The sequence below is a fragment of the Anas platyrhynchos genome, chromosome 16 (assembly GCF_047663525.1).
Source record: "Anas platyrhynchos isolate ZD024472 breed Pekin duck chromosome 16, IASCAAS_PekinDuck_T2T, whole genome shotgun sequence".
Lineage (NCBI taxonomy): Eukaryota > Metazoa > Chordata > Aves > Anseriformes > Anatidae > Anas > Anas platyrhynchos.
This window is the reverse complement of record NC_092602.1, coordinates 8,117,023-8,141,249: the sequence shown is the minus strand read 5'-3', so window position 1 is coordinate 8,141,249 and position 24,227 is coordinate 8,117,023. Positions and strand designations below refer to the sequence as shown.

The 24,227-nt window shown below is 41.3% G+C and overlaps 1 protein-coding gene across 4 annotated transcripts; it reads left to right on the top strand.

Moving 5' to 3' along the window:
* The first annotated feature begins 34 nt into the window (after positions 1-34).
* Positions 35-18,348, top strand: PATZ1 (POZ/BTB and AT hook containing zinc finger 1). 4 transcript variants are annotated; one of them, XM_027470045.3, is made up of 6 exons: positions 38-2,004; positions 4,386-4,449; positions 7,775-7,846; positions 10,857-11,028; positions 15,388-15,525; positions 16,867-18,348. In XM_027470045.3, exons 1-6 carry the CDS (start codon positions 716-718, stop codon positions 17,280-17,282), a joined length of 2,151 nt encoding a protein of 716 aa, XP_027325846.1. In that variant the 5' UTR covers positions 38-715; the 3' UTR covers positions 17,283-18,348. The 4 variants fall into 4 exon arrangements, with proteins under 4 accessions (XP_027325848.1, XP_027325846.1, XP_005026730.2 ...); XM_005026673.6 differs by having other exon boundaries at positions 40-2,004; positions 16,864-18,348; XM_027470047.3 differs by lacking the exon at positions 7,775-7,846 and having other exon boundaries at positions 35-2,004; positions 15,453-15,525; positions 16,864-17,048.
* The last annotated feature ends 5,879 nt before the right edge of the window (positions 18,349-24,227 follow it).

Below are 24,227 nucleotides of genomic sequence, written 5' to 3'. Positions count from 1 at the left end.
GGGAGCCCGAGCGGCTGGAGGGGCGGGGGGGGGGGTCTCTATGAAAAGGGTGGGGGGCTTCTGGAGCAAAAGAAGAGCGGAAAGTTTGCGGCGCCGGCGGTGAGGGTGCGGCGGGGCGGGCGGGGCCCGGGCCGGAGCCGGCGGCGGCGGCGCTCGGCGGGGGAGCAGCAGCCGGGGGGCCCCCGCTGGATTTTTGTAGGGGGGGTGGTATCGCCCCCTCCTTCTCCTCCCCCCAGGGGTGAAAGTGCAAGAGGAAGTGCAGCCGCTGCCATCTTTCCTCCGCTCCAAACACACAGGGACGGACGGGAGCCGGCAGCCCGGAGCCGCAGCCGCCGGAGCCCCGTCCCTCCCGGCTCGCTGCAGCCGCGCCGCGCACGCCCCTTCCCGCGGCGGCCGCAGCGCCTCGTGGCGGCCGGGCCCGGGCGGAGCTCGCAGCGCTCGGCGGCGGCCCCGCGCCCCTCCGCAGCCCGAGCCTTTTGTCTCGCCCCCCCTCTCCTTTCTTCCCCCCCCCCTCTCTTCTCCCTCTGCCCGCCATCCCCTCGCACTGGGCAGGGAGCGCAGCGCGCACCGCCGCCGCCGGCCCGGCCAGGGGCGGGGAGGAGCAGGAGGAGGAGGAGGAGGAGGAGAAGGAGGAGGAGGAGGAGGAGCAGCGCGCCGCCCGGCGGCCCTGAGAGTGCGCGCCCCCTGCGGGCGCCAGCGGGGCGGCGCAAGCCCCATGGAGCGGGTGAGCGAGGCCGCCGCTTGCGGCCCCTCGTCGGGCTGCTACACGTACCAGGTGAGCCGGCACAGCGCCGACATGCTGCACAGCCTCAACCAGCAGCGCAAGAACGGCGGCCGCTTCTGCGACGTGCTCCTGCGCGTGGGCGACGAGAGCTTCCCGGCGCACCGGGCGGTGCTGGCCGCATGCAGCGAGTACTTCGAGTCGGTGTTCAGCGCGCAGCTGGGCGACGGAGCAGCCGGCGGCGGCGGCGGAGGAGAAGGGGGCACGACGGAGGCGGCGGCGGCCGGTGGTGCCGCGGCAGCGGCCGGCGGTGCCCCCGGGGGCGGGCGGGAGCTGGAGATGCATACCATCAGCTCCAAGGTGTTTGGAGACATCCTGGACTTCGCCTACACGTCGCGCATCGTGGTGCGGCTGGAGAGCTTCCCAGAGCTCATGACGGCTGCCAAGTTCCTGCTGATGCGCTCGGTGATTGACATCTGCCAGGAGGTCATCAAGCAGTCCAATGTGCAGATCCTGGTGCCCCCTGCACGCCCCGACATTATGCTGTTCCGCCCGGGGGCTGCTGACCTCGGTTTCCCTCTTGACATGACCAATGGTGCCACCTTGGCCCCCAATGGCAACGGCATCGCTGGCATGCCTGAAGACGAGGCCACGCGGGCTGCTCTCACCGCGTCTCAGTCCTCCCTGCCCGTTCTGCAGGGTGTGGACCGCCTGCCCATGGTGGCAGGCCCCCTTTCCCCACCACTGCTGGCCTCACCCTTTCAGAACGTTGCTGCTAGTGTCCCCACCTTGAGTACCAAGAGGGGCAGAGGGCGTCCCCGTAAAGCCAACCTCTTGGACTCCATGATGTTTGGTGCCCCTGGGGGGCTGCGAGAGGCTGGCATCCTGCCTTGTGGCCTCTGTGGGAAAGTGTTTACGGATGCTAACCGTCTTCGTCAGCACGAGGCTCAACACGGGGTGACGAGCTTACAGCTGGGCTACATAGACATCCCACCCCCGAGACTGGGTGAAAATGGTGTCCCTGGTCAGGATGACCCCGATGCCCCCCGAAAGAGAAGCAGGACGAGGAAACAGGTGGCCTGTGAGATCTGTGGCAAGATTTTTCGGGACGTGTACCACCTGAATCGGCACAAGCTGTCGCACTCTGGTGAGAAGCCTTACTCTTGTCCAGTGTGTGGGTTACGGTTCAAGCGGAAAGACAGGATGTCCTATCATGTGCGATCTCACGATGGCTCAGTGGGAAAGCCCTACATCTGCCAGAGCTGTGGAAAAGGCTTTTCCAGGTAAGAGAGCACTTATAAGGATCGTAGACACACACACAGAGACCTAGGAAGTTGCCTTTCCCATCCCTTGGGAAACAAGAACAATTTGTGTTTAGGATAGTTTCACTGCTCCAGTTTAAAATGCCTTGAGAAATGAGACTTTCATCATTTCCGCTGGGAGGCTGTTCTACAGTCACTTGAGAGGATTTAAAAGTAATTAAGATGTAGAACTGGGAGTCAGTTGGCTTCTGGGTAACATTCCCAGCTTTGTCCCAGACTTGGAGTATGTGTGTCCTTGGGCAAATCAGTTAGTCTCTCCCTCAAACGATGAAATGGGTGTTGAAATAATTACCTACCTCACATAAGTGGCTAGAGACTACTGATTTGTAAGTAGTTTGAAGGTGCTGTTGAAGTGCAAAATATTAATACATCTCAAGTTTATTATTTTTCTCGTATCCATTTTAAATTTTCTTTTTCTTAACTTCCCTTCATTTCTCTTAGTTCGTAATGTTTTTTATCACCCAAATGTGAAGGAAGAGGTGAGATTTCAAAGGCTGCAGCATCAAGTATCTTTTAATACATGATCTTTGTGTCCTTTGGGTTTACATCCTTCTGAAGGGGATCCTGTTTCTGCCCTGCAACATACGTAAGATCTGTGCATTTAATGTTGCTGATTTTTTGTTGTCGCTGTTTGTGGGAGTTAATTTAATATAAGTAGTTTGGTACACGTAGTTATGTTAGTAGTATCTTACAGTCTAAGTTAATGCATTTGCAACTTTTTTTTGTAAGTTTGCTGCTCGCTTTCAGGCTAGAAGTAGTGGGGGGAGGGGGTATGCCTACACTCCGCGTTCCTTTTGTAGCAGCCGCCGATTTTCTGCAGCAGTTGGTTTGCTCCAACAGGAGAGGAGGAATTGAGGCAGAAAAATGAATCAAAAGGCTTTTAGGGCTAGAATTGTCCCAGCTGTATAAACGTAGCAATTGTGCTCCTGCTAGTTCTCTTGTGGGTAGAGGAACATTTTGTTACTGAAATAAAGAAAATGCAGATTTTTCTTTAAAAAATGAATAAAAAATCAGCAATAATTAGGGGATGCACCGTCTTCGGGAATGCAAATTTAGTGGTGGAAAGTCATAAAACATGAAATTGCATGTTAGCTAAAAGTGAAAGTTTGCTTTTTACTCTAGTACTACCTGAGATCATCCGCCAATAGTCACGTTTAAAATTTTCTGTTGCTGTATGAAAGATTTTTGTTAACAATAGGAGGTGAAAGATACGTGTCGAGTTCTCAATTATCCCAGTAATTTAATGTGACCAAGCAGGAATAGCGTTACGAAAATGAACAACAAAAGTGTCGATACATCTTTGTAGAGTCCAAGTAGGCAAAGTAGAGAATCTTTCCTAAGCAGAAGTGTTCAGGTATAGGAGCAGCCAAAGGAAAGCTGGAAGCGCAAAGTCTGATTTTGGTGTCCTTTCCTCCATTCAGTAGCGCGGCACTGAGGTTGCCAGGCTTGAGGCACCTGGAAGGACCCCAGCCAGGCTTTCCGGTTGCACAGCTCCAGCCCCCGTGCTGCAGCATCAGGTTTAACAGCCTGCCTGCAAAGTTCAGTCAATTTTCTGTCTGCCGTGCGTGAATTCCATCCCGCGTCCTCTCATTGGCGCAGCTGGGAAGCTGGGGGAGGAGAGGGTGGAGAACTTGTTTCCAAGCAGCTTGGGCCTCATACAATGAAAAGCTTTCTTCCCCCTAGGAGAAACTCCCACCAGGAAAATCTGCAGCTATTCAGTCTTCTCTTCAAACTAGGCTTTACTGATTGTGAAGAACGGTCTGACTTTTTCAGTAATAATTTGCTCTTCCATTGCACCTTCTAGTTGGGACCTCCAGAGCACTTATTTGTATTAATGCAGTCTCCCCACCAAGTTGTGAGTTAGGACAGTTTTTTTTTTTTTGTCTTGCTGACAGAAAACGTGTCGCAGCAACAGAGTTAGAGTCAGTCTTTTTGCACAAAGGTGCTTAAAGTTGGCTTCTTACATCCATGTTTGGGACATAAATCAAAAGGGACCAACTTTCAAATATTCAGCAATTGTAAATCAAATTTCCCTGATTGTCAAGGTCTGAATAGGATTTTGGAAGAAGACATGCAGGTTTGAAAATCGTTGTAGCTTGCATTTCTGTTTTCTTTGGTTGTTCATTCATAATTTTTTCTTGAGAAAATGCTGCTTTTGTAGCAAGTTGGAGAGAATACTTATCAAGGTAGAGTCCCAGTTATTGGTGATCTGGTTCTTGCCAAGTTAAATGTTGCTATATTTGGAATAGATCCGCCACAGGGATTGTCTCTTTTTTTGGTTAAAATTGTAAGATTATTTTTAGTATTTGTTTTAAGTGTGCGTATGTGTATTTTCTTTTAAGGCCAGACCACTTGAATGGACACATCAAACAGGTGCATACCTCAGAGAGACCTCACAAGTGTCAGGTAGGAGCTGGAGGGGTTTAGACTGATGTATGGGTAATCTTTTTGTTTTAAGGCACTAGATTTATGAGTATGCAGAGAATTATGAAGTATCAATACAAATTTGTGGGTCTACATGTGTGAGGCTGGGACAAATGTTTGTAAATAATGGTGTTCTACAGCAGTAGCTTTACAGTCCTCCTGTCCCCCAGCCCCTTGTAATCTGCTGCTTTGGTCCTCCTGCCTCCCTCCCCATCCCCAGATGTTCTCCCTGCTGCTCTGCCCCAGTCTCCCCCCTGGATCTCTTACCCAACCACTTTGTCCCTGGGCTTCGAGCCGATGACAAAGGCGATGCCCCCTTTTTTCCACACCCTCTTCCACATTCATGGTTGTTACCAGCAGGAGGCTCCAATGCTGACTTTTTTTTTTTTTTTTTTAAGAATAATTTCAAATAAAATTGGTGAATTAACATCAATTTCTAAGATGCTCTTTTTATCATGTAGCCTTCAGAACATTGCACTGAGCAAAATTGGAAGCTTTTTTCTTTTTATCCCAGTGAGAGTACAGATAATATTAGCACAATACCATTTCTGATGTAATGTCATAATGCTGTATATAGTTTTTTGTTGTTGTTTTTGTTTTTTTACAGCTAATAAATTATTTGTTGGGGTTTGAAAGAACAAATCTAGAAAGATATTTTGTAATTAATTTGTATAGAGGTTTAAGAAGTGCCTGGAAGTGTTAATTAAGTTGAGAACCTGCTTCCGTTATCACCCGCTGTCTTCACATATTTGTTGGGCAAACATCTAAAGCATATGTTGAGTGAACAGTCTCCATGCTTGTTCTCTGAGGAAAGGTTTAGCTATTTATTTATGTTGAGAAAGTTTGAGCAATATAACTTCATTTTCTTTGAAGACAGCAGAGGTTTGACCACATTTTATAAACCAAGTCAATCCTATGTGACTGCTGCCTTCTGATCGGCTTTCATTTTCCATCTCTTGACGCATCTTTGCTACGTTTTCTCAAAATTGTGAAAGTTTTGAAATGTTTTTGCAATTTTATTAATCCAGTGAACAGATTTTCATATAGAGAGAGCTATCTAAAGGTTTCTGCTGACTTAATCTGACAGCAAGATCTTTGGGGAGTTCATCACCTTTGAAAATCAGTTCACAGAGCCTCCATGTTGATTTTACATCTTGCCCTATCAAAAACCTAAGACTCATTTAAACTTCTTAAGATGATTTTGGGCTGTAGATTCATATAAATTGGGAAATTCTGCTCTCAAGAAAGACCTCACAATTTGGAGATAGCAAGGCATCTGTGTGGATACACAGATAACACAGAAGGTGACTGAAAAAAATTATCCATAAAGCATTTATTTGTGTGCAGATACAAAAATGAATAGTTAGGTCCCCACATAACCGGAAAGTCATCAGTCTTTTGCCAGTTCATATCAAGGTTACTGAACGTGTGAAATTTATGAATAGCACTGATGAGAATGGATTGTCCTTTGCCAGCTGATACCTGATAATTTTTTTTAGTTTTCTGATTGAATTAAGAGTGTTAAATATAACCTCTGCAAATGTGAATCAGAGGGTATACACTAAGAGCTAGAAAGTCAAGGAATACAGAAGCTAAGATTGTACAGCCAAGCTCAACTCTGTCTCCTTGCACACATGTATTTTGTGATAGCATTTGCTCAGAACAGTCTTTTTCATTGTGGGTTTGTTTTTTGAAGTACAATAATGTTACAGGCAGTGCTCATTTCAGTTAAAAGATATAGGCTATAGGGTACAAGCATGAGGGCAGAGATGAGGTTGGCATTTCAGGCTTGGTTTGTTGCTGATTTTTGACTGCTTAACCTTGCAAAGTTAATTTGTTATTAATCTTAAACAATGGGTAGACATTTTTTTAAAGAGCTGTCATGAGTCTTTGCAAAAAAATACTTCACGATATCCTGTCAGATTAAGAAAGTCTTCTTGAGTTTGCACAGATCTGATACACATGGTACAACCACGGAAGGGATGGTATCACTTAAAATTTGTTTCAAATCTGAAAGCTGATGCATAAATTGATAAAGTTCTCTTTCTGCTTATCTCATAACCAATAACACTTCTGTTCCATGACGTGTATCTAGGCACAGAATCTGGCTGTTAGGAAGGAAAATAGCTTAATGTTGACATGTTGCTTCGCCACTTTCCATTCAGTTTGTCATTGATTTCATTTGGCAAACTATCCCCCATGAGAGTAGGCCAAGCAACATTGAACGTCTTTTTTGAATCTGTTGAGTTCCTGTTGAAAATTCCTGTTATTGTCACACTTTGTTTATATTTATCGCAAAAGAGTATTCTTTAGGTAAACAGAAAACCTTCCGGAATCCTCTGTTCTAGTGGAATTCTTGGAAGTAGTGTGCTGCTATGATCTAAACAAAATCCAGAGTGTTTACTTGAGTCCTCATGTTTCTTGACATACCGGTGAATATCTGATGTTTTGTAGGGGTAACAATGTGGCATCAATGTACATTTTGGACTGCCAAAACAAAAGAGGGAGGGTGTCAACCCAACTTCAGAACAGTAAAATGAAACCATGAGAATCAAGGCAGTTGTAAGCTGAATGTTACTGCAGTAGTGTAGCTCGGCATGTAGTCCTGTGCTCATCTCCCTAATGTAATGGTTGGGATTCACAGGTCTTTGAAAAATTCTCCCAACCTCCAGCACCTGCAGCACATGATGCCAGACACAGACCAGATTCCAGCTTTTTCATTACTGTTAAAATAGATTCAGAATGGTGAATGCCTCCACAGACCCAAGGCATCTGAGAAATCAGATCCAAGAAATCACTTTGGTGTCCAGATAATGACACTCTGGCTACATTTCCCATGGATTGTTGCATTGTTGATATATATGTATATTTTTTTTTAATCTGACAGTTGAGTTCTGGATAAAGGAGAAGGGGTAAGTTAGTTTTCTGGCCATAAGGGGGTAGGTCAGTTTGCTGGCTCATGGGAAGGGGCGAGGCTGGATTGTTGGCTTTTGAGTATGAATGATATAAAAGCTAGGCTGCAGTTTGGGAGGAAACTGATCAGAAAGTCTGTGAATGGGAAAGAAAAAGGGGAGAAAACAGAAGTTTGCGCCTTCTCTGAGAGAAGAGCCAGGTTGTTCCTCTGGCAGTTTAAATAAATAAAATAGAACAAAGTAGGATAAATTAAAGCATAACTTATGATAAATAAAAAGATCTATTTATTTAAATAAACCTGAAATTGGCATCCCAAGTCCAGTGCTTTTCCCATTGATTTCAATGCAGAATGAGTTTCTTCCTGTCCTAATTTCTCTTACTTCCTGCCTATTAGCAGGAAAATGGCAGCCACCATGGAATAAGCTCAGAGACATCCACAGCCATAGAAAAGTTGAAACTTCAAGAGGTATTTCTTCAACAATGTTTTTTAAACTTTATATATATTCTTTTTGAACTATTTATATACCTGTGCAATGTTTGATAGGAAAGCACTGGAGTTCTCTTCTATGATTAACAATTAATGATAAATACTTAGTACTCACTTAGCACTTCACATCTTTTATAAAATAAAACTTTTTACTTTTTTGTTGTTGTTTTTGCTCTATACCTTTTATAAATATTAACTATTTGGATATTAACTTTGGGGTTTTCCTTAAGCATAGTCCTGTCTCCCATTGTTATGATTCAGATAAACTGATTCTTGCTTTCTCCACTGGACTGATTTTTTTAAGCTTCTCCACAGATATTTGCTATATAGATTATCCAAAGGTGAACTTTGCAAAACTCAGCAGCAACACAGAAATGATTATATTGCCTTTTCCTAAGCTTTCAACTTGATCAGTTCAATATGGGACAGATACGGTTTTACTTCTGGCATCCCTGTGTTTGTGTGGTTTGTCTCTGGTCTGCTTTATAAACTAATGCACGCCCAATGCAGTTGTATGGACGCTTACTGTGGCTCAATGTTACTAGGGTAACTGATGATGCATCTTTTGGCTGTCATCCTTGATTGTCTAGTTATATAGCTTCAGTTGATATCCAGCAGATTGATTAGTGTCAGTGCTAGAATCCTGACTTAACTGAGCGTTTACCTCTAATAACATTTAAGTAAGTGAAAGCTGCACCTGTTTTGCTCAGCGCTGTGTCCTGAGAGTTTGAACGAAGATAAATCTTTGATGTTCAAGAATTTGCCTCTTGATCTTCACTGCTTGTGATTTATGATTCCTTGTCCGGTGAGCTGAGTCAAATTTCTGTGTATCATGGAAAACCAGATAAATTTCCTGTTGCCTTCTTAAGTATATTAAATCCTGATCGTGTGAGGTGCTAAGTCTTTTGCTTGCTGCAGGGTAGCCTCAGCTCCACAGGAGTTTACCATACTTAAGCATCTCAAAGGATCAAATCAGTCTAAAGCCTGTTGAAATTGGTACATGCTTTTCAGCTACCTTCAATGTTTTTTGGATTAAACTCTTGATTAACTTACATGGATTACCCTCTTTCTTATTTGTCAATTCCATTTATCCAAAGTTATCACTTTGAAATTTTAGTAGCGTTGTTACTTCTACAAGTCTCTCTCTGGTGAAGATTTGTCTAATTACACACTGATACTTGAAAAGACAGAATGTATCCAGTTCCCATATCACGTAATATTCTCATGTTATCTCATAAGGGACTCTGGTTATACATCTTAAAACTGCATTATTTTATACAGAGGTGTGATATAAACCAAACACTGTACAGTCTGGAATGTCACTGTTGCCCGCTTAGTCAGATCATTCTAACATATGCTTGCTTTTGTTTTTGCTCTTCCATTTGTAAGCAATGGTTTTGGAGTATAATAACTCGCACAGTGTATTACTGGTAGTTTATTATTTTAATTCACATTAGAGGTACAGCCAGCCTTTCAGAACTGGCAGGCCATTGTAGTGGGCCATATACACAGCCTGTGTGCCTGTCAACTGCTATGATTATAAAATTGGGAGGGAGCCTTTCCTCAGCTGTCATATGGATTGTCTCTGGGAAGTGGGCAAGTAGTACACTAGATCAAGAGCTGGGAAAGAGTAAGAAAATTTTGAAGAAAATAGGGAAGCCTGTAGCTTGTGTAGTCTTTTGCTGAAAGTAAGAGACAGGTAGCCTTGAGCTAGCAGAAGTGAGGAAGATAAGGGATAAAAGGTAAAAAACAAGAAGGAGAAAACCAGCTCCAGACTGACCTATAGTAACCTTTTGCTCATTAAGGGTCATTAACATTAAAAATCACACCCATCAAAATGCTAATGTATGCTAATGTAGGATTTGATGTTCCCCTTGCTGTTCCTCTGTAATGCACAACCTCAGCAGAGATAAGTTAGGTGAGCTGTAATAGCCAGTCAAAAGTAGCCCAAGGGAGAGTTTTCACAAGTTTGCTGTGTATAAATGACAGGGATTTGAGTCAGAGGTGTGCGTGCTTTGCGAAAGATCTCCAAGCACCTGACTCTGCAGAGTTATATAATTAATTCTTTAATTAAAAGACCTCTGTGTGGATTATTGGATTTTTTTGAATTGGATTATTCGTGTGGACCCTCTGTGCTTATTGGCATGGCATGCTGGGCATGAACCTACAGACAACAGGCCATATAAACAGCCCGTGTGCCTGCCGACTGCTATGATTATAAAACTGGGAGGGAGCCTTCCCTCAGCTGTCATATGGATTGCCTCTGGGAAGTGGGCAAGTAGTACACCAGATCAAGCTTGTTTCATGTTAGTAAGTGGAATATGATAACTTGATCAGGGGTAAGTTGTCACAGATCACAGTGTCATTCAGTTATTTTGGTATCTGCTCATTTCACTCCCACACTTTTTGTCTCTACTGCTACTGTGGATACCAGAATGGCTTTTATTGTCCTTTGTCCTCTCATCCCAGCCAATTCTCTGATGCTTCCTTTTATGTCTGCTTAGCCCAAAGGGTTTGATCCTCTGTACTGAAGTCAGATTGCTCAGATCGAAGAGTAAAATTTAGGAAGGTGACAGAGAGGACATTTTGAGTGGTCTAAAGTGATTGTAATGGCTCAGTGAAATGGTAGACTTCACTGTAACTGGAGTAATTGGTTTGTGCTGTTTCTTTTACTGAATATTACTCAAAGTGTTAGTATCTTCATCCTTAATGAAGGGGCTACAGCCTTAGAATTCTATCTTGATTTAAATTTTACTGTCTGTAGTATGTTAGAGCTATTTTCTTGCTTCCTTAATTCTTTTAAGTAGTAACATCACACCTTCTGCAGTATGTTGGTGATCTGAATTGTTTATTTGTGGGGAAATGGCTTGTGTATCGTGTCATTTGCATACACAGGGTCTAAGGTATTTACTCTACACGATACAAATTTGACAAATATCAGTGCTTTGAGCAGAACTGATGAGTCACATGGTTCTTGTTGTACCTGCAGACTTGTAATGCTTCCTTTGCCACTCGTGACCGACTGCGTTCACACCTAGCATGTCATGAAGACAAAGTTCCATGCCAGGTGTGTGGGAAGTACTTGCGGGCAGCATATATGGCAGATCATTTGAAGAAACATAGTGAAGGACCAAGCAATTTCTGCACTATCTGTAATCGAGGTAATGAGGAAACTATTATTTATTTATTTATTTATTTCAGTGGAATGGGAAAGTGCTTGAGGGAAGCTGTAAGGCTTTGTGACTCTGCAACAGGAGGAGGTTATACCATTTAAGTGTATATATTCTCTGTTTTCCTTATTGAATGCTTAACCTTCAAACTGATGGAACTATAGGACTTGCCATTTTATGTGGCCAATAGCTCCTGAAAAAAATTTAAAAAACTTTAAATTTGAAGGAAATTATTTTTAGACAATTTTGAGAATTTTATTTGCTAAATAGCCAGATGCCTATTGAATAACCATGATATGTTGCCTTGCCACTGTTCATCATGCCTGTATTTTCCTATACCTGGTTGGAACTGAGTTCCTGCATTCAGTCTGGAAGAAGAATCTCTGAAATAAACATGAAGTTGAAAATTACATACTGTGCATATATTGCTTAACCTCCTGGTGCAGTAGTAGAATGAAGCTGCTTCTCTCTCTTCACCCAAGAAATTGGTTTGTATTAATGTACATTTCCAAAACATGTCTGGTAAAGAGCACTAGAAGTGTGCTTTACTTCTGTTTGTGTAAATACAGGTTTGAAGATGTTCCATCTGTTTGTGGTACCATCCAATTGGAGAGAGAGTTGTAGATACAGGTTATGTGGGATGTAAGGCAAGCTGGGCAAATTTCAGAAAGGAGAATAAATCATTTTGACTTACCCATGTCTGTTTTGTTTTATTTTGAATGATTAATAATTAACTTCAAAGTATATTGCTGGCTCACACCCGTGCACGTACCTAGTAAGTGTTTGATCAGGTTGCTGCTGTGTTTTGTGATCTTGTTTTTTCTGATGAGTTGCTTTTTGTTAATGTGTGTTCACTTCTATAATTTAAGAGAGGTGATATCTTTTGAGAGAATAAAGCTCTTCTGTATTTAATGATGTGAGGATTTTAGGAGCTTTTAGATGACTAGAAGGTGATGAGTGATGAGAGACATTAAATTGTGAGAGAGGTGTTTCCAGTATTTGAACCATGTTAGGTCCTGAAAATGATACTATCAGTTTGAGTGCAAATGTCATCCGGGTTGAAAACTTTCAGATTCTGAAGCTCCGGGCAGATGGTTTGAAATGAAGCTTGGTCTCCTCTTCAGGCAAAGGCCTATCTTCTGAAACACCCCTTAGGCTTATCCTGATCCTTTCTGTGGTAACAACATGGAGGACAGTATTCAAGATCCAGGTGCTATCCTGCTCTCTTTCATTTGAACATGGTGCTAAAGAAAAACTCAGATGTGAGAAATTGTCACCTTTCCAGGGCTCATAAGCTTGAGTTTCAACTTAACTACCACTGGATGTCACTACAGCTCTTTCAAAATTTAGCCAACATGACAAAGACAGATCTGGCATTCAAACAATGAAATGATTAAAAGAATTTTTCATATCTTACAAGTTTAAATATACAGTGGAAATTTAAATAAAATGGGCACTTTGGTGTAGAAGGCTAGGGAACCTGTTGTATAGCAAACTGTAAGCTTTATTCTTACAGTTTGTGTATTTCGTATGTGTTGCTGTGAATTTCAGTGTACATCAGCACTTACAAGCCATGACTGAGCTATTGAATAGTTGTTAAATATTTACCTTCTTTTAAAATTCATAGGAAAGGGAAGTTACAGACCGGCGTTGTCAAAATAATGGTGTTACGAACTCGTTGCCGTGAATTTTGATTACAGATTTATGATCCATGACACTGGGATTTTTAATCCAAAATGTTCTAGAATCAAATGATAGTGTTCGTTATTTGAAAGAGATATCTCTTAGATTGCAGAGGCTGGAGACGTGAAACACAGTGGAAAATGTATGAGTTAGAAACCTCTGTTTCATAGGCATTGGTGCAGCCAGAAGCTATGTGCTGTCCTTCCAGCTGTGATCGTGCCATGGCTACAGTGCTCGTGCAATGGGATTTTTGATTTATTCTTTCCCTTGCTGATGTGCTGGTGCATTGAATATGAAACCAAAAATGTGCATTGTTTGTTTCACAGAAATCTAATGAGTTAGGAGATGAGTGAATATTCCAGTCACAAGTAGGATGCATTTTTTTACAGTAAAATAAGTTCTTGTCTTTTTCATGGTGGATACAGAGTTGATTAAAAGCGGAAGCGTTCTCCAGATGTTCTGGCTAAATCCAAACCAGAATTTTTGAAAAACGAGTATTCTGCAGCTATTTCTGTAGTCTGTCTCCTTGTAGATGTTAACTGAGACATCAAGGGAGAGATCCTGTCTATCAAAAGCAGATCATTTCCTTTGTATGCATGTTTTTAATGTTTTCACTGGAATGAAGAAATCTGCTCTGCAGAGCTGTGAGATAGATATGGGTAAAGCAATGAATACATTACACTGAAAAATACTGACGCTTTATCCTCTGCATTAGCCCGATTTTGTTTTTAAAGAGATTTTAAAAAGCAAAGGATTATTGACTGTGAATTGCCCTCTCCCTCCCCCCCATCTACCTAGGACAGCTATTCATAATTAAGGCCTACTGAAAAAAAAAAAAAAGCCAGTGCTGAATGCTTTAGGGAAAAAAAAAAAAAAGGATAAAATCAAAAAAATCTCATTTCAAACAGTTTCCTATGAAGCAGTTGGCATTCGTACTGCTTGATGGAAGTTGATGACTCAAGTGTTCATCTGCCAAGTGTGTGAAGGGAGGCTAACACACTTTGCAGGCAGCTTTCATTATACAAAACAATGTATTCTACAAATAGAATTGCAGAGTTCAGAAAAAATATTGTATAGCAGAGATTACAACTCTAGATTTTCCTGTGTCAGTTGTACAGAAAAACACTGAATAACTTTATGCAGTTCTTTTTTTAATCGTTGGCAGTAGGATTCTAATGTGTTGCTAAAACGTGTTAGAAGGAGGCTCATCTCAGCATGCATTTGGGTTTTAGACACATGTAGGAAGCAAGGGAAGTATGTACCTTGTAACTGGAAGCATTGTTGTTCCATCTTTTCTTTACTGGACAAACACCAGTTCTTTCCATATCTGCAGTGGATTTTGGTAGTTCTCTTTTGGTAGTTTGGGAATATATTCTCCTGCAGCCCAGAGACATTCAGTACAGCATTTTGTGTGTGAGGGTAGGTCTTGTCTTTTTTCAGAGGGGAATAGTCTTATGTTATTTCTCTGGATGACTTGGCCTCAATAGTTCTGCTCCCTTGTATTTGAGAGTAGTATGTTCTTGGTTTCTTCGCTTGTGCTTTTCTTGCTGTATCTACTTCTCTGTACTTCTGTCTTCAATTCAGGGATCCACAACAACCATCTCTGTTCATTCTCAGCAACCTACCCTTTGTCCCCATAAGCAAATTGCTGAGGAGTTTGGTCTTGCTCTGCAGGTCCCGTATATATAATTATTAATAACCCCTGGATAGTCTTTGGTCCTGGCTTCTGAGCTAAGTCTGTGCAGAGGGTTATTTTTTTGGTTAGCCAAAAGGAATTCTAGCGTAAAGCCACATTCATTATTAAATTCAGCACCTGAAACTAACAGCTGCTGTCAGAAAATCCACCCAAGAAGTGTGCCAGCATTGGTTTTGCATTCTTCCTAATACATTATTTTATTTCACTGAGTGTAAATGCAATTATATCACCATAAAAGTAGGATTGCAGTATAGATGAACAGGTTACAGCATATCTGTTCATTTTTGAAGTGAAGCATTGACCTGAAAGTGCTGTTTCAAGGGCTTGTACTGCAAATGCTGCGTTGGTTTAATAAGTCTCAGGTTTTCTCTATCCAGAACAGGAACTGTATCTGTGACTGTGAAACATGTGTTGTGCTTTCTGTTCTTAAAGCAAGATGTTTCCAACATGAAAGTGTGATAATATTCTGTCAAAATTTCATTTTAAAAAATGGTTGTTGAAAGTCTTTAAAACTGTCTTCCGTGTGCCTCATATATGATCCAAATGTTTCTATTATTAACTGCAAAGGTTATTAAAATCTTATTTTAAAAATGTTACATTAAATGAAAAGTCCTTATTTGTGAGAGTTAATAAATAAATAAGTACATGTACAAATGTAAATATATATATATATATATATATATAAAATATATGTTTTTAATTTCCATGGTTTGGGCTTACAGATCAGCGCTAATAGAAGTACTGAAATTTGATTTTGAAATACTTTTTTGCTAACTGCAGACAAAATACGAGTTTAAGTATGTTATTTAAAACTGGGGATGAGCTGAATGGGGGAAAAATTTTTTCAGAAATTATTATTTAATGGCAAACTTGTAATAGGGAATATGAACAAGAGAAAGATATAAAGAACAGGGAAGGCAGATGTGTGTCTTTGCTGGTGGCAGGATCTCATCTCCTTTTATCTTGTTTAGGTTTCTCCTCTGCCTCCTACTTAAAGGTCCATGTTAAAACCCACCACGGTGTTCCCCTTCCCCAGGTCTCCAGGCACCAGGAATCCATCCCGAATGGGGGAGCAGCGTTCCACTGCGTCAGGACCTATGGCATCAAAGGCAAGAGACTCCCTGCTCTGCACCTTGCTGCTCTGTGCAGAACTTTGTGTTGTAGGTTGTTGGGCTGGGTGTGAGAAAGGGAAGGGAGGAAGGACAAGGAAAATACTGGAAATAAGCTGAGGGAGATGCAGCGAAATCAGTGTGTGTAATGTTTGCCCTTGAACAGCTGATTTAACAAATCTGGGGGAATGACATAGGCAGGTGAGAGGACTTGAATGTTTGGCAGCTTCTTAAATTTTAGAGATGGGAAAAGCCATGCTCTTTCATCTTGACCTAGGAACAGGCAGTATTATGGGTTAAAGAAAGTCTGTATCAGTGAAAAGCTTCATTTTTTTTTTCCTGTTGGAAGTCCTTATAGAGTTACTACAGAAGCCCTTTGGTTCTGGGTGGTGTGCTGATTTAACAAGAGATTTACTCCAGCTCAGTGCTGTGTTGATTTCATGCATATCCTGTTTGGTTCATAATGCCGAGTCCAGAGCAAATCTGGCTTTTGGGTTGTGCCAAGTGGTTCTTTGGTCTTTTAGAGTTAATAGTAGATACAGCTTATTTGTATTCAGAGGCTTGTTTAGGGAGTATGTCTGGGTTTCCCACGCTCATTCATATACACTGAGCAAAAAGTGTGGACAAACTTTCTTGGCATAGTGCCAGAGAAGAATGGGGAATGCTCCAAAAATACCAATGGCTTTGCCAGGATATGTATCCAAATGGCTTAAAATAGTGTCTCAAACTCCTGTTTCACACTACAGTGTTTAAACATGAAATAATCTTAGATAATAAAGATCACTTCTAAGAGTGTTGCACTTAGCATTTAAAAATGAGTTCTCCAGGATTAAATGGAATTGCACCTCTGAAACTGCAGTAGCTCTCTACTGCTGTGCTGAGTGAATGAGTAAAATATGTCCATTTTTTTTCACATCTTCCTGTGGTTTATTGTACTTTGTTAGGTTTCTAGGCTTACAGTATCTACTGTATTTCAGAAGTGTGGGGAGTGATTTCTACAGTTAAAACTCATAATCGGGTCCATGTATTTGTAGTGCCTGAGGTATAAGCTTTGTGAGACACCTTTGGGGATTCAAAAACCAGAGACACGTTATGGATACGTTCGCTATCACAACAAATCCATGATAAAAACCTGGATCTTGCTCTGATAGCAGCTCTGTAGTTTGTAAAGAGGACGTGCTCATGGGATTCAGAATACGCGGGGTTGCAGTGCTAAGTGTGTATCATTCTAACATGACAGGCGTTATTGAATCGGGTGGTAAACAGTATCATCTGTCTGAATGCATGTACTTTGGGAGATAAGGTTCTGAAAACTTCTCTCTTTTCTTTTTTCCATAGAAGGACAGAAATGTTCACATTCGGACCCGATTGAGAGTTCTGATTCATACGGAGACCTCTCTGACACCAGTGACCTCAAGACTCCTGAGAAACAGAGCACCAATGGGTCCTTCTCGTGTGACATGGCAGTCAGCAAAAACAAAATGGAGACGGAGGGAGAGAAGAAGTACCCGTGCCCTGAATGTGGCAGCTTTTTCAGATCAAAGTCTTATCTGAACAAACACATACAGAAAGTTCACGTCAGGGCCCTCGGTGGCCCACTGGGGGACCTTGGTCCTGCTCTGGGATCCCCCTTTTCACCCCAACAGAACATGTCTCTTCTGGAGTCATTTGGGTTTCAGATCGTCCAGTCAGCATTTGCGTCATCCCTAGTGGATCCAGAGGTCGACCAGCAACCAATGGGGCCAGAGGGAAAATGAGATCAGTTTGACCTTAAAGCAAAGCAGCAGTCTGGCTATAATGATAAGATGCTGTGAATGAAAGAGGAAATAATGAAATTTGGTTCTATAGCTGAGAATTTTTTAATTCATTTTAGCTTCCCTCTTTGTCTCATGCTCTACCCCACCTTTAAACCTTCTCTGGGGAGAGGGTAAAAATGCTTCTTAGCTGATAAATTACAGAAGACTGTGACCTTGGATAGGAGACATGATTTAAAACACCAAATGGAGCTTTAGAGGCTGCAGTGGGTGTTTTGTCATGATTTTCTAGAATAAAAAAGAAGTTGCCAGCACTGATCTGAAAATTAGAGACAGTCCTAGTGACCAAGGCACACGGGGAGCTACAGCTACACGGAGCTATACTTTGTTCCCTCTCTATTCCCCATCTTCCCTAACCCACCCCAGAAAAACACAGTAAATTTTAAAAACAGACCCGTTATTGACTGAATATAACATTAAGAAAAATGCCCCATGGTTACAATGCAGTTGTCCTTTTAAAAACAAACAAACAAAAATGTGAAGAAGGTGAGAGAATTTGAACCCCTTCTGCCATTTGTGAGGCTGTGAGTGCTTCAGCAGAACTGAACTGCTGAGAAAAATCACCATTCAGAACAGGTTTTATTATTTTTAACCATTGAACTTGTCAGGTTTTTAATTCTCTATTATTATTATTTTAGGACCTGTTGTAGTGAATTGCTACTAAAAAGCCGGTCTAAGGCGATCACAGAGCACTCTTAAAGCAGCAGTCACATTAGGGTTAGTATTAATTTTTTTTTAGATGTACCATGATTAATAACTTGGCTAGTTGATTGTTTTAAGTCTATGAAAGAAATAGTTTTATGGGAAAAAAAAAGGAAAAAATACCATTGCAGTCTGGTTGACTGGTGCTCATTTTTCTTGTGGGGACCTAGGGTATAAACATGATCAGCTATCGGGTTAACACTATGTACCACTGACTTGTTTAGTGTGAATAAACCCAGGGGTTCACAGAGTGATTTTGGTTTAATTGGATTGGACTCTATTAAAGAAGTTAGTATGTTACTTTGCATCCCCTCGTTTTGTCTGGTTTTTGAGCAATTTAGCCACCTGTCCAAAAGGTGAGCAAATGAGAACCAGTAAATACGATATTAATCCCTCTCTCCATTGTACTGTACTCTCAGTGACCTGGGCTTTTTGGCTACAGTCGTGCTTTCCTGATCTGCCTTTAGTCAGGTTTGCAAAAGCCAGTCTTACTCATTTCTTTTCCAAGAAGGGTTTCTGCTATAAGAGATGGGAACTGTGAACAGTAGATTTCTGAAAAATAATTGATAACAAAAGGCAAAGAAGCAGCGCTTCTAGGCTGTTTGAGGTTCCATTTAATCTGAAAAAAAAACCAAACACTTGTGCAGAAATAGTGTCCTTTCTTGGCCTTCCCTCTCCTCCCATATAGTTTTTCAAGGTCTTTATGTACCAAATCCAGGTATAAATGTTTGATTAGCTCAACACAGGGTTAGGAGTTAGGAATACTCTGAGTTAAAATTATGGTTCTGCTATTGATGTTCAAAGTCGTGTAGGACAGTTCATTGAATTTATTCCTTGATTTCCTATCTGTGCAGAGTTTTCTCTACATCACCAAATAGTTGTTGTGAGGGTTAATGAAAAAAGGTTAAAGAAGTGATTTGGTAAACCAAACTGCTATGTAGGTACTGAGTATTTCTAGAGAGGCCACTCTGAAGAACCCAAGTCCCACACCATTCTCGTATTCTGTGAAACAATAGCATTCGTTCCCCATCATTAATGCAATGACAGGACAGACCACCGCAGACCAGGACCTACATCCTCTGTAAGAGGTATGCCTGCATTAAATGCGAACGTAGCCACAAACTGCTGCTATGGCACTCTGTGTTGTACAGGCGCTCCTAATCCAAACCCTGCAGCTAATCTATAACTGAAATAAGATGTTGTGGGATACATTCCTCTGTTAATTTTGCATTGAAAACATAGAATATTTTGTAAGTATATAGTTTTTGGAATGTCATTCTAAGCTCTACTGATTTAGAAGCACCAGCTTCTCTCATGTAAGAAGCTATATTTTAATGCTTCCTCTTGAATATTTTAAGTGGAGGGTGAATAATCAATGGTTTTCTCTTCACAGTACTAGCACTTTCTAAATTGAAAGCATGTTGCCGCCATGGACTTGACATTTTGCTATTAGTTTAGGTTGGGAGACTGAAAGACACATTCTTCTCCATTCATCTTCTCCCAGAATCCTGGGAATAGGCGTGAGCCTTATTTAAAAGGGAAAGGAAGAAAACAAACAAACAAACAAAAAACAACAACGAGGAGAAAAAACACTCACCCACCCCACCCCCAAACCAAAGCTTCTATTGCTGTTGCTGTACTGATAAGCTTATTTGGCAAGCAGAAACAGGACATTTCAGAAAGGTAACAAAACAGTTTAAAATAATTCACAAATTCAGACCATGGCAAGGCAACCCTGTAAACTGCCAAGCAAGTCAAGATAGAGCAGGTTTCCCACTCAGCATAACAATTCATTTGGATTAGCAAATGCAACTGCAGTCACACTGCTTTATGGGTAGCTGGTATTTAAGCAGTGAGCAGCAAGCCATCAGCAAGCTTTCTGTTGAATTGAGGCTGTATTCTGAAAGATGCAAGAAGTTGGTGTCCCCATTGTTCTATATGCACTTGAAGAACATGCAGTAGTCATAAAAGTCAAGACCAGAATAAAGGTAGTTTTCATCCTAGTTTTAGCTCCCCTGACTTCAGTGTTACTAGTGGGTTGGATTTTGGCCATGTGCAATTTTGAACGCTACAGATTTTGACCTGATAAAACAAATAAATGAAAAGCCTTGAACAAAAAAGGAAGCCTTCTAAAACACTAAGTGTGCATTTTGGTTGTCAGAGAAAATGCTTACTAAGTTGTCATGAATAAATTGAATGGAAGCTACATAATTCTCAGTCTAGTGAACAGGAAAACAATTAGGCAGTAAATTAACAATCCTGAAATTACAGTTCTAGATCATCCTAGTGTAAATGGGAGAGATTTGCACCCACACAGAGATCGGTGCAGACTAGTTCCAAAATGAGTTGGGCAGATCTCAGCAGAGGTGGGTTTTCAGAGCTCTTTGCTGCTTTGGAGGAATATTACTCAGTTCTTGATAGGAATTTAATCTATATACAAATTTTTTACGTTCTGTACTTTGGGAAGTGTCTGCTGCTCACAGATCAGAGGATAGATCCAAACAGAAAACAGCCTCACCAGTTCAAAGTTCAAATGGAAATACTTAATGTGCCCCAAGCTGCAACTTCACTTAACTTATTTCTATTATGTTTTTAATTGGCATGTCAGTGTATAGATGATAACTTTATTTTTTTTCTTCTTTGCTAGGACTGCAATCCACTGTTTGAGTCAGTGCACTTCTCTGCAAAGAAAGGAACTTCAGTTCATGCAAATTTTGATAATCAGAGTAGTAGTATTTCTTTGTATTACAGGAGTGCTTAAACCCCTCAACTGTGGCTCAGGCCCTTGTATATTAGGTATGATTAAAATATCTTCAAACATTTATAATTGAAGCATTAATGATAGACAAGAAAGGAATAGATGCCAGCATTTTACAGGTGAATGAATGAAACAGGTGAAGGACTAAAAAATGATTGTATGCATGCTTAAATGTGTCAAACGTAGGATCTTAGACTTATTGTTAGGCTTTTCTTTTTGCCTAAAGTAATTTATGTCCCCAAGAAATGCAAGGTAAAGCATTTTAATATGAGTTTATTCCATACTGAGTTACATTAAGTGACATTACCTTGCATTTGCCACCTGCTAGATGTGTGCAGACTTAAAGTGTGGCTTGTTTGATGCATGGTAATGTGATGGTGTGTGAGCTTTCAGTCTTAAGTGGTTTGCCCATGATGTTGTGGGAAATTGATAGCAGAACCAGAAATTGAACACAGAATTTCCTTCTCTCAATCCAGTGCCTTAACTATAATAGGGCAAAGTATTATGTGGTTGGCGGGGAGGGGGGAGGCTGTTTTGTTTGTTTTTTAAAGCCTAGAACCATAAGATTGTGTGGAGTTGGTCTTCATTGCAATCTTTTGAATATTTAATTGCAAATGCCCAGTCACAATTTTAGATCTATTTGAGTGCCAGTGACTTAGGGAATATTTGTGATTTCCCATGTATTCCCCAAAATTGTTGTTCCTTCCTCAACTGCTATCAGCAGTAAGGAATGACTTGAATAGAAGAGCTGTGTAACTGAATGTCTATCTAACTCAACTAATTGAATTGATAGTATGAAAGCTAACCTAGATTTTGTAGGCTCTGTTGTAACTTTAGTGTCTTGTTTTTTCACTAAATCTTTGTTCCTAGAAATCAGTATCTGAATTTATGTCTTGAGTCTGGAGTGGAGTACCACTTTCAGCTTTAATTTTTTTTAAGGTGCTTGCTTGAGGAAGTAGATGCCAAAGTAAATTTGAAAGGAACTCTGGACTTCAGTGTTGAAAGAATGAATGGAGAGCAAGAGCTCGCTCCGGGTTTCATGAGAGATGAATGGACAAAGTAAAAAAAAAAAAAAAAAAAAAAAGTTAAAAAAAAAAGTTAAAAAAAAAAGGAAAAAAGGAAAAAAAAAAGAAAAAACAGCTACTGAAGTTTAAAATAATGAAACAGGAAAGGCTTTTCTGTATCACCAACAAAAATAATCCAATATTTTGATTGTTCAGGATGGCAGAAACTCTGAGAGCAAGTGCCAAACAAAACCATGGAATGTGTTGGCTTTTTCAGCATTATGAGTATACCTTAACAGCATTATGAATATCTTAACACAATTTAAGCCAGCTTTGTACTGTTCACCTTTTGCCTGGGCACAGTACATGAGTTTTAATTGAATAGAACATAAGCTCACATTGAATCCCTGAGTTTATGCTGTCAATTCCAACCCAAGGAAAATAAGCAAAGAGGGGAAAAAATAAGAAAATTTGAAAAAGGAAATAGACTGTGGAAGAGTCCCATGTCTCCTGAGAGAGTCCCGCTTTTTGTCCTGAACATGCTTTTCAAAACAAGATCCTTTGGCTGTTGTGAATGAGCCTTTGGGAACAGATTTGGCCTTCAGCCCAACCTGCTGCTCCGTGTGCCTTTAAGAAGGCGGTGTGTTTTGGAGCTCTCAGCCTGGGACCCTGGCTGGGATGCAGCCTGAGGCCACCCTTTACTGTTGCAGAATCAGTAGCAGCAGCATTGGCATAATGTCTTTGTGCCTGCTCCCTTGACACCTTCACCCTCCCCACACATTCCTTTGCCCGAGTGTTTACTTACTCAGATACATACAGCTCTGCAAATAGCTGTTACCTATAAAACAAACCAGAGAACTATTTGGCTAAAAAGAAAAAATAAATTAAAAATAGTTATGTGACATAGCTGCAACGTGGTGCAGAACAGGAACAAGAACCCTGGCTGTAAGGGGTTGTAGAGATGGCTGGAATAGTTAAAGCATGCTAGTGGAAAACCACAGTTGTTTGCTCTGTGGTGGTGGGTAATGACTGCCTGCTTGTAAAGAATTAACACCTTGTGTCATCTCTAGCCTCTTCCTGTGTTTGGTTCTCGTGTATAAAATTAGAGGATGATAATCCATGAGTGGGAATGATTCAAGATTTGATTGATGTGCCAAATTGTGCTGCACAATCGTGCTGCTGAACTCTGCTACAAACATTTGTCCCTGCTGACTCCAGGCATGATGAAAAGTTAAACATTTGGTTACATTCTTCCTGAAAGGCAAAATATTTAAATTAATTTAAAGACTGCCTGGCGTTATTGATCTGCTCTCAGGGTTTATGTGAATGAAGCTGTTCCTGGGTGGCTTCTCTACTTGTACTGCGGTTTTGGAGACCTGGAAGTGTTCTGAGCTGAGAAGTGCTGAAGGAAGGAGACAACTGGTGTCTCTCTGATCCAGTGACTCCCTCCCAACTCCTGGGTTCTATGTGGACCACAGGGTCACTTCATACAGCCACCGGCAGCTATAAATGCTCTTGAGCTTCCTGCAGTCACATAGTGAGCTTGGGTAAGTGCTTTTGTAATAAATTGGTCTCATTCTTGCTGATAGCTTTTTGGCTCCTGTGTCTACAAACTGGTGCCTTCTCCAGGCAGTTTTTACGTGCCCTTTGCAAAGTTGTCAGACTGACTGCTGGCTCTTAAAAAATCAGCCAAGCCTTGCTCTTGGACTCAGAATTTCTCTTCGGTACTTTTGTAACCTGAAAGTTTGCTGCAATTAGTGCTGATACACATTGTAAGAGAAAATAAAAGGCTTTTCTCAGATATCCTGTAGAGTGAACAACTGAAACATGAGTGTGGGATGAGCCAGGAAGACTGGCATTTTTTCCTGGCTGCATGCTATATGGAAGAGACAGTGCCTTGGAAGGGAAGGAGCAGAAAAGTTTGCCGTTGACTCTGATGAATCCTAATCCTGCTTCTACTGAAGTTGTTGGGAATCCTCCAATTGTCTTCAGTGTGAGCAAGAAGGGATCTTAGGTGAGGATGGATGACTCTTTCCCTACTTGAATGAAGTCTCTTGCCTATTTACGGGCCTGCTTCTATTGAAACCGAGCCTGTTTTAGCCTTTTTGGGTTCTTAGGGACCTGTTTGTATAAAGCAACTTACCTACCTATCTTTTTTTTTTTTTCTATTGTGTGTATTTTTTGTATGTTCTGTTGAAAGGTGAAGCCTCTGTAGAAGGGGATGCAAAAACTGATTTTTAAATAGTAATAAACCAAAAGAGAATTAAACTCTGCAGGCTGCATGCATTCTTTTTATGGAGACGGAGAACAGAGACCATGAGTGCTCAGAGACAGCCTGTATTTCTCGTATCTACAGATCTTCCTCTTTAGAGGTGGTTTCTGCCTTCGCTCATCTCCACAGCACTGTATGAGAACCCATGGGCA

Bases quoted from the DNA above. Each gene is read 5' to 3' on its own strand.
- PATZ1 (XM_005026673.6), top strand. From the start codon at position 716: ATGGAGCGGGTGAGCGAGGCCGCCGCTTGCGGCCCCTCGTCGGGCTGC. The intron at 2,005-4,385 runs GTAAGAGAGCAC...TTTTCTTTTAAG, and splicing joins TGTGGAAAAGGCTTTTCCAG to GCCAGACCACTTGAATGGAC. The intron at 11,029-15,387 runs GTAATGAGGAAA...TATCTTGTTTAG, and splicing joins CTGCACTATCTGTAATCGAG to GTTTCTCCTCTGCCTCCTAC.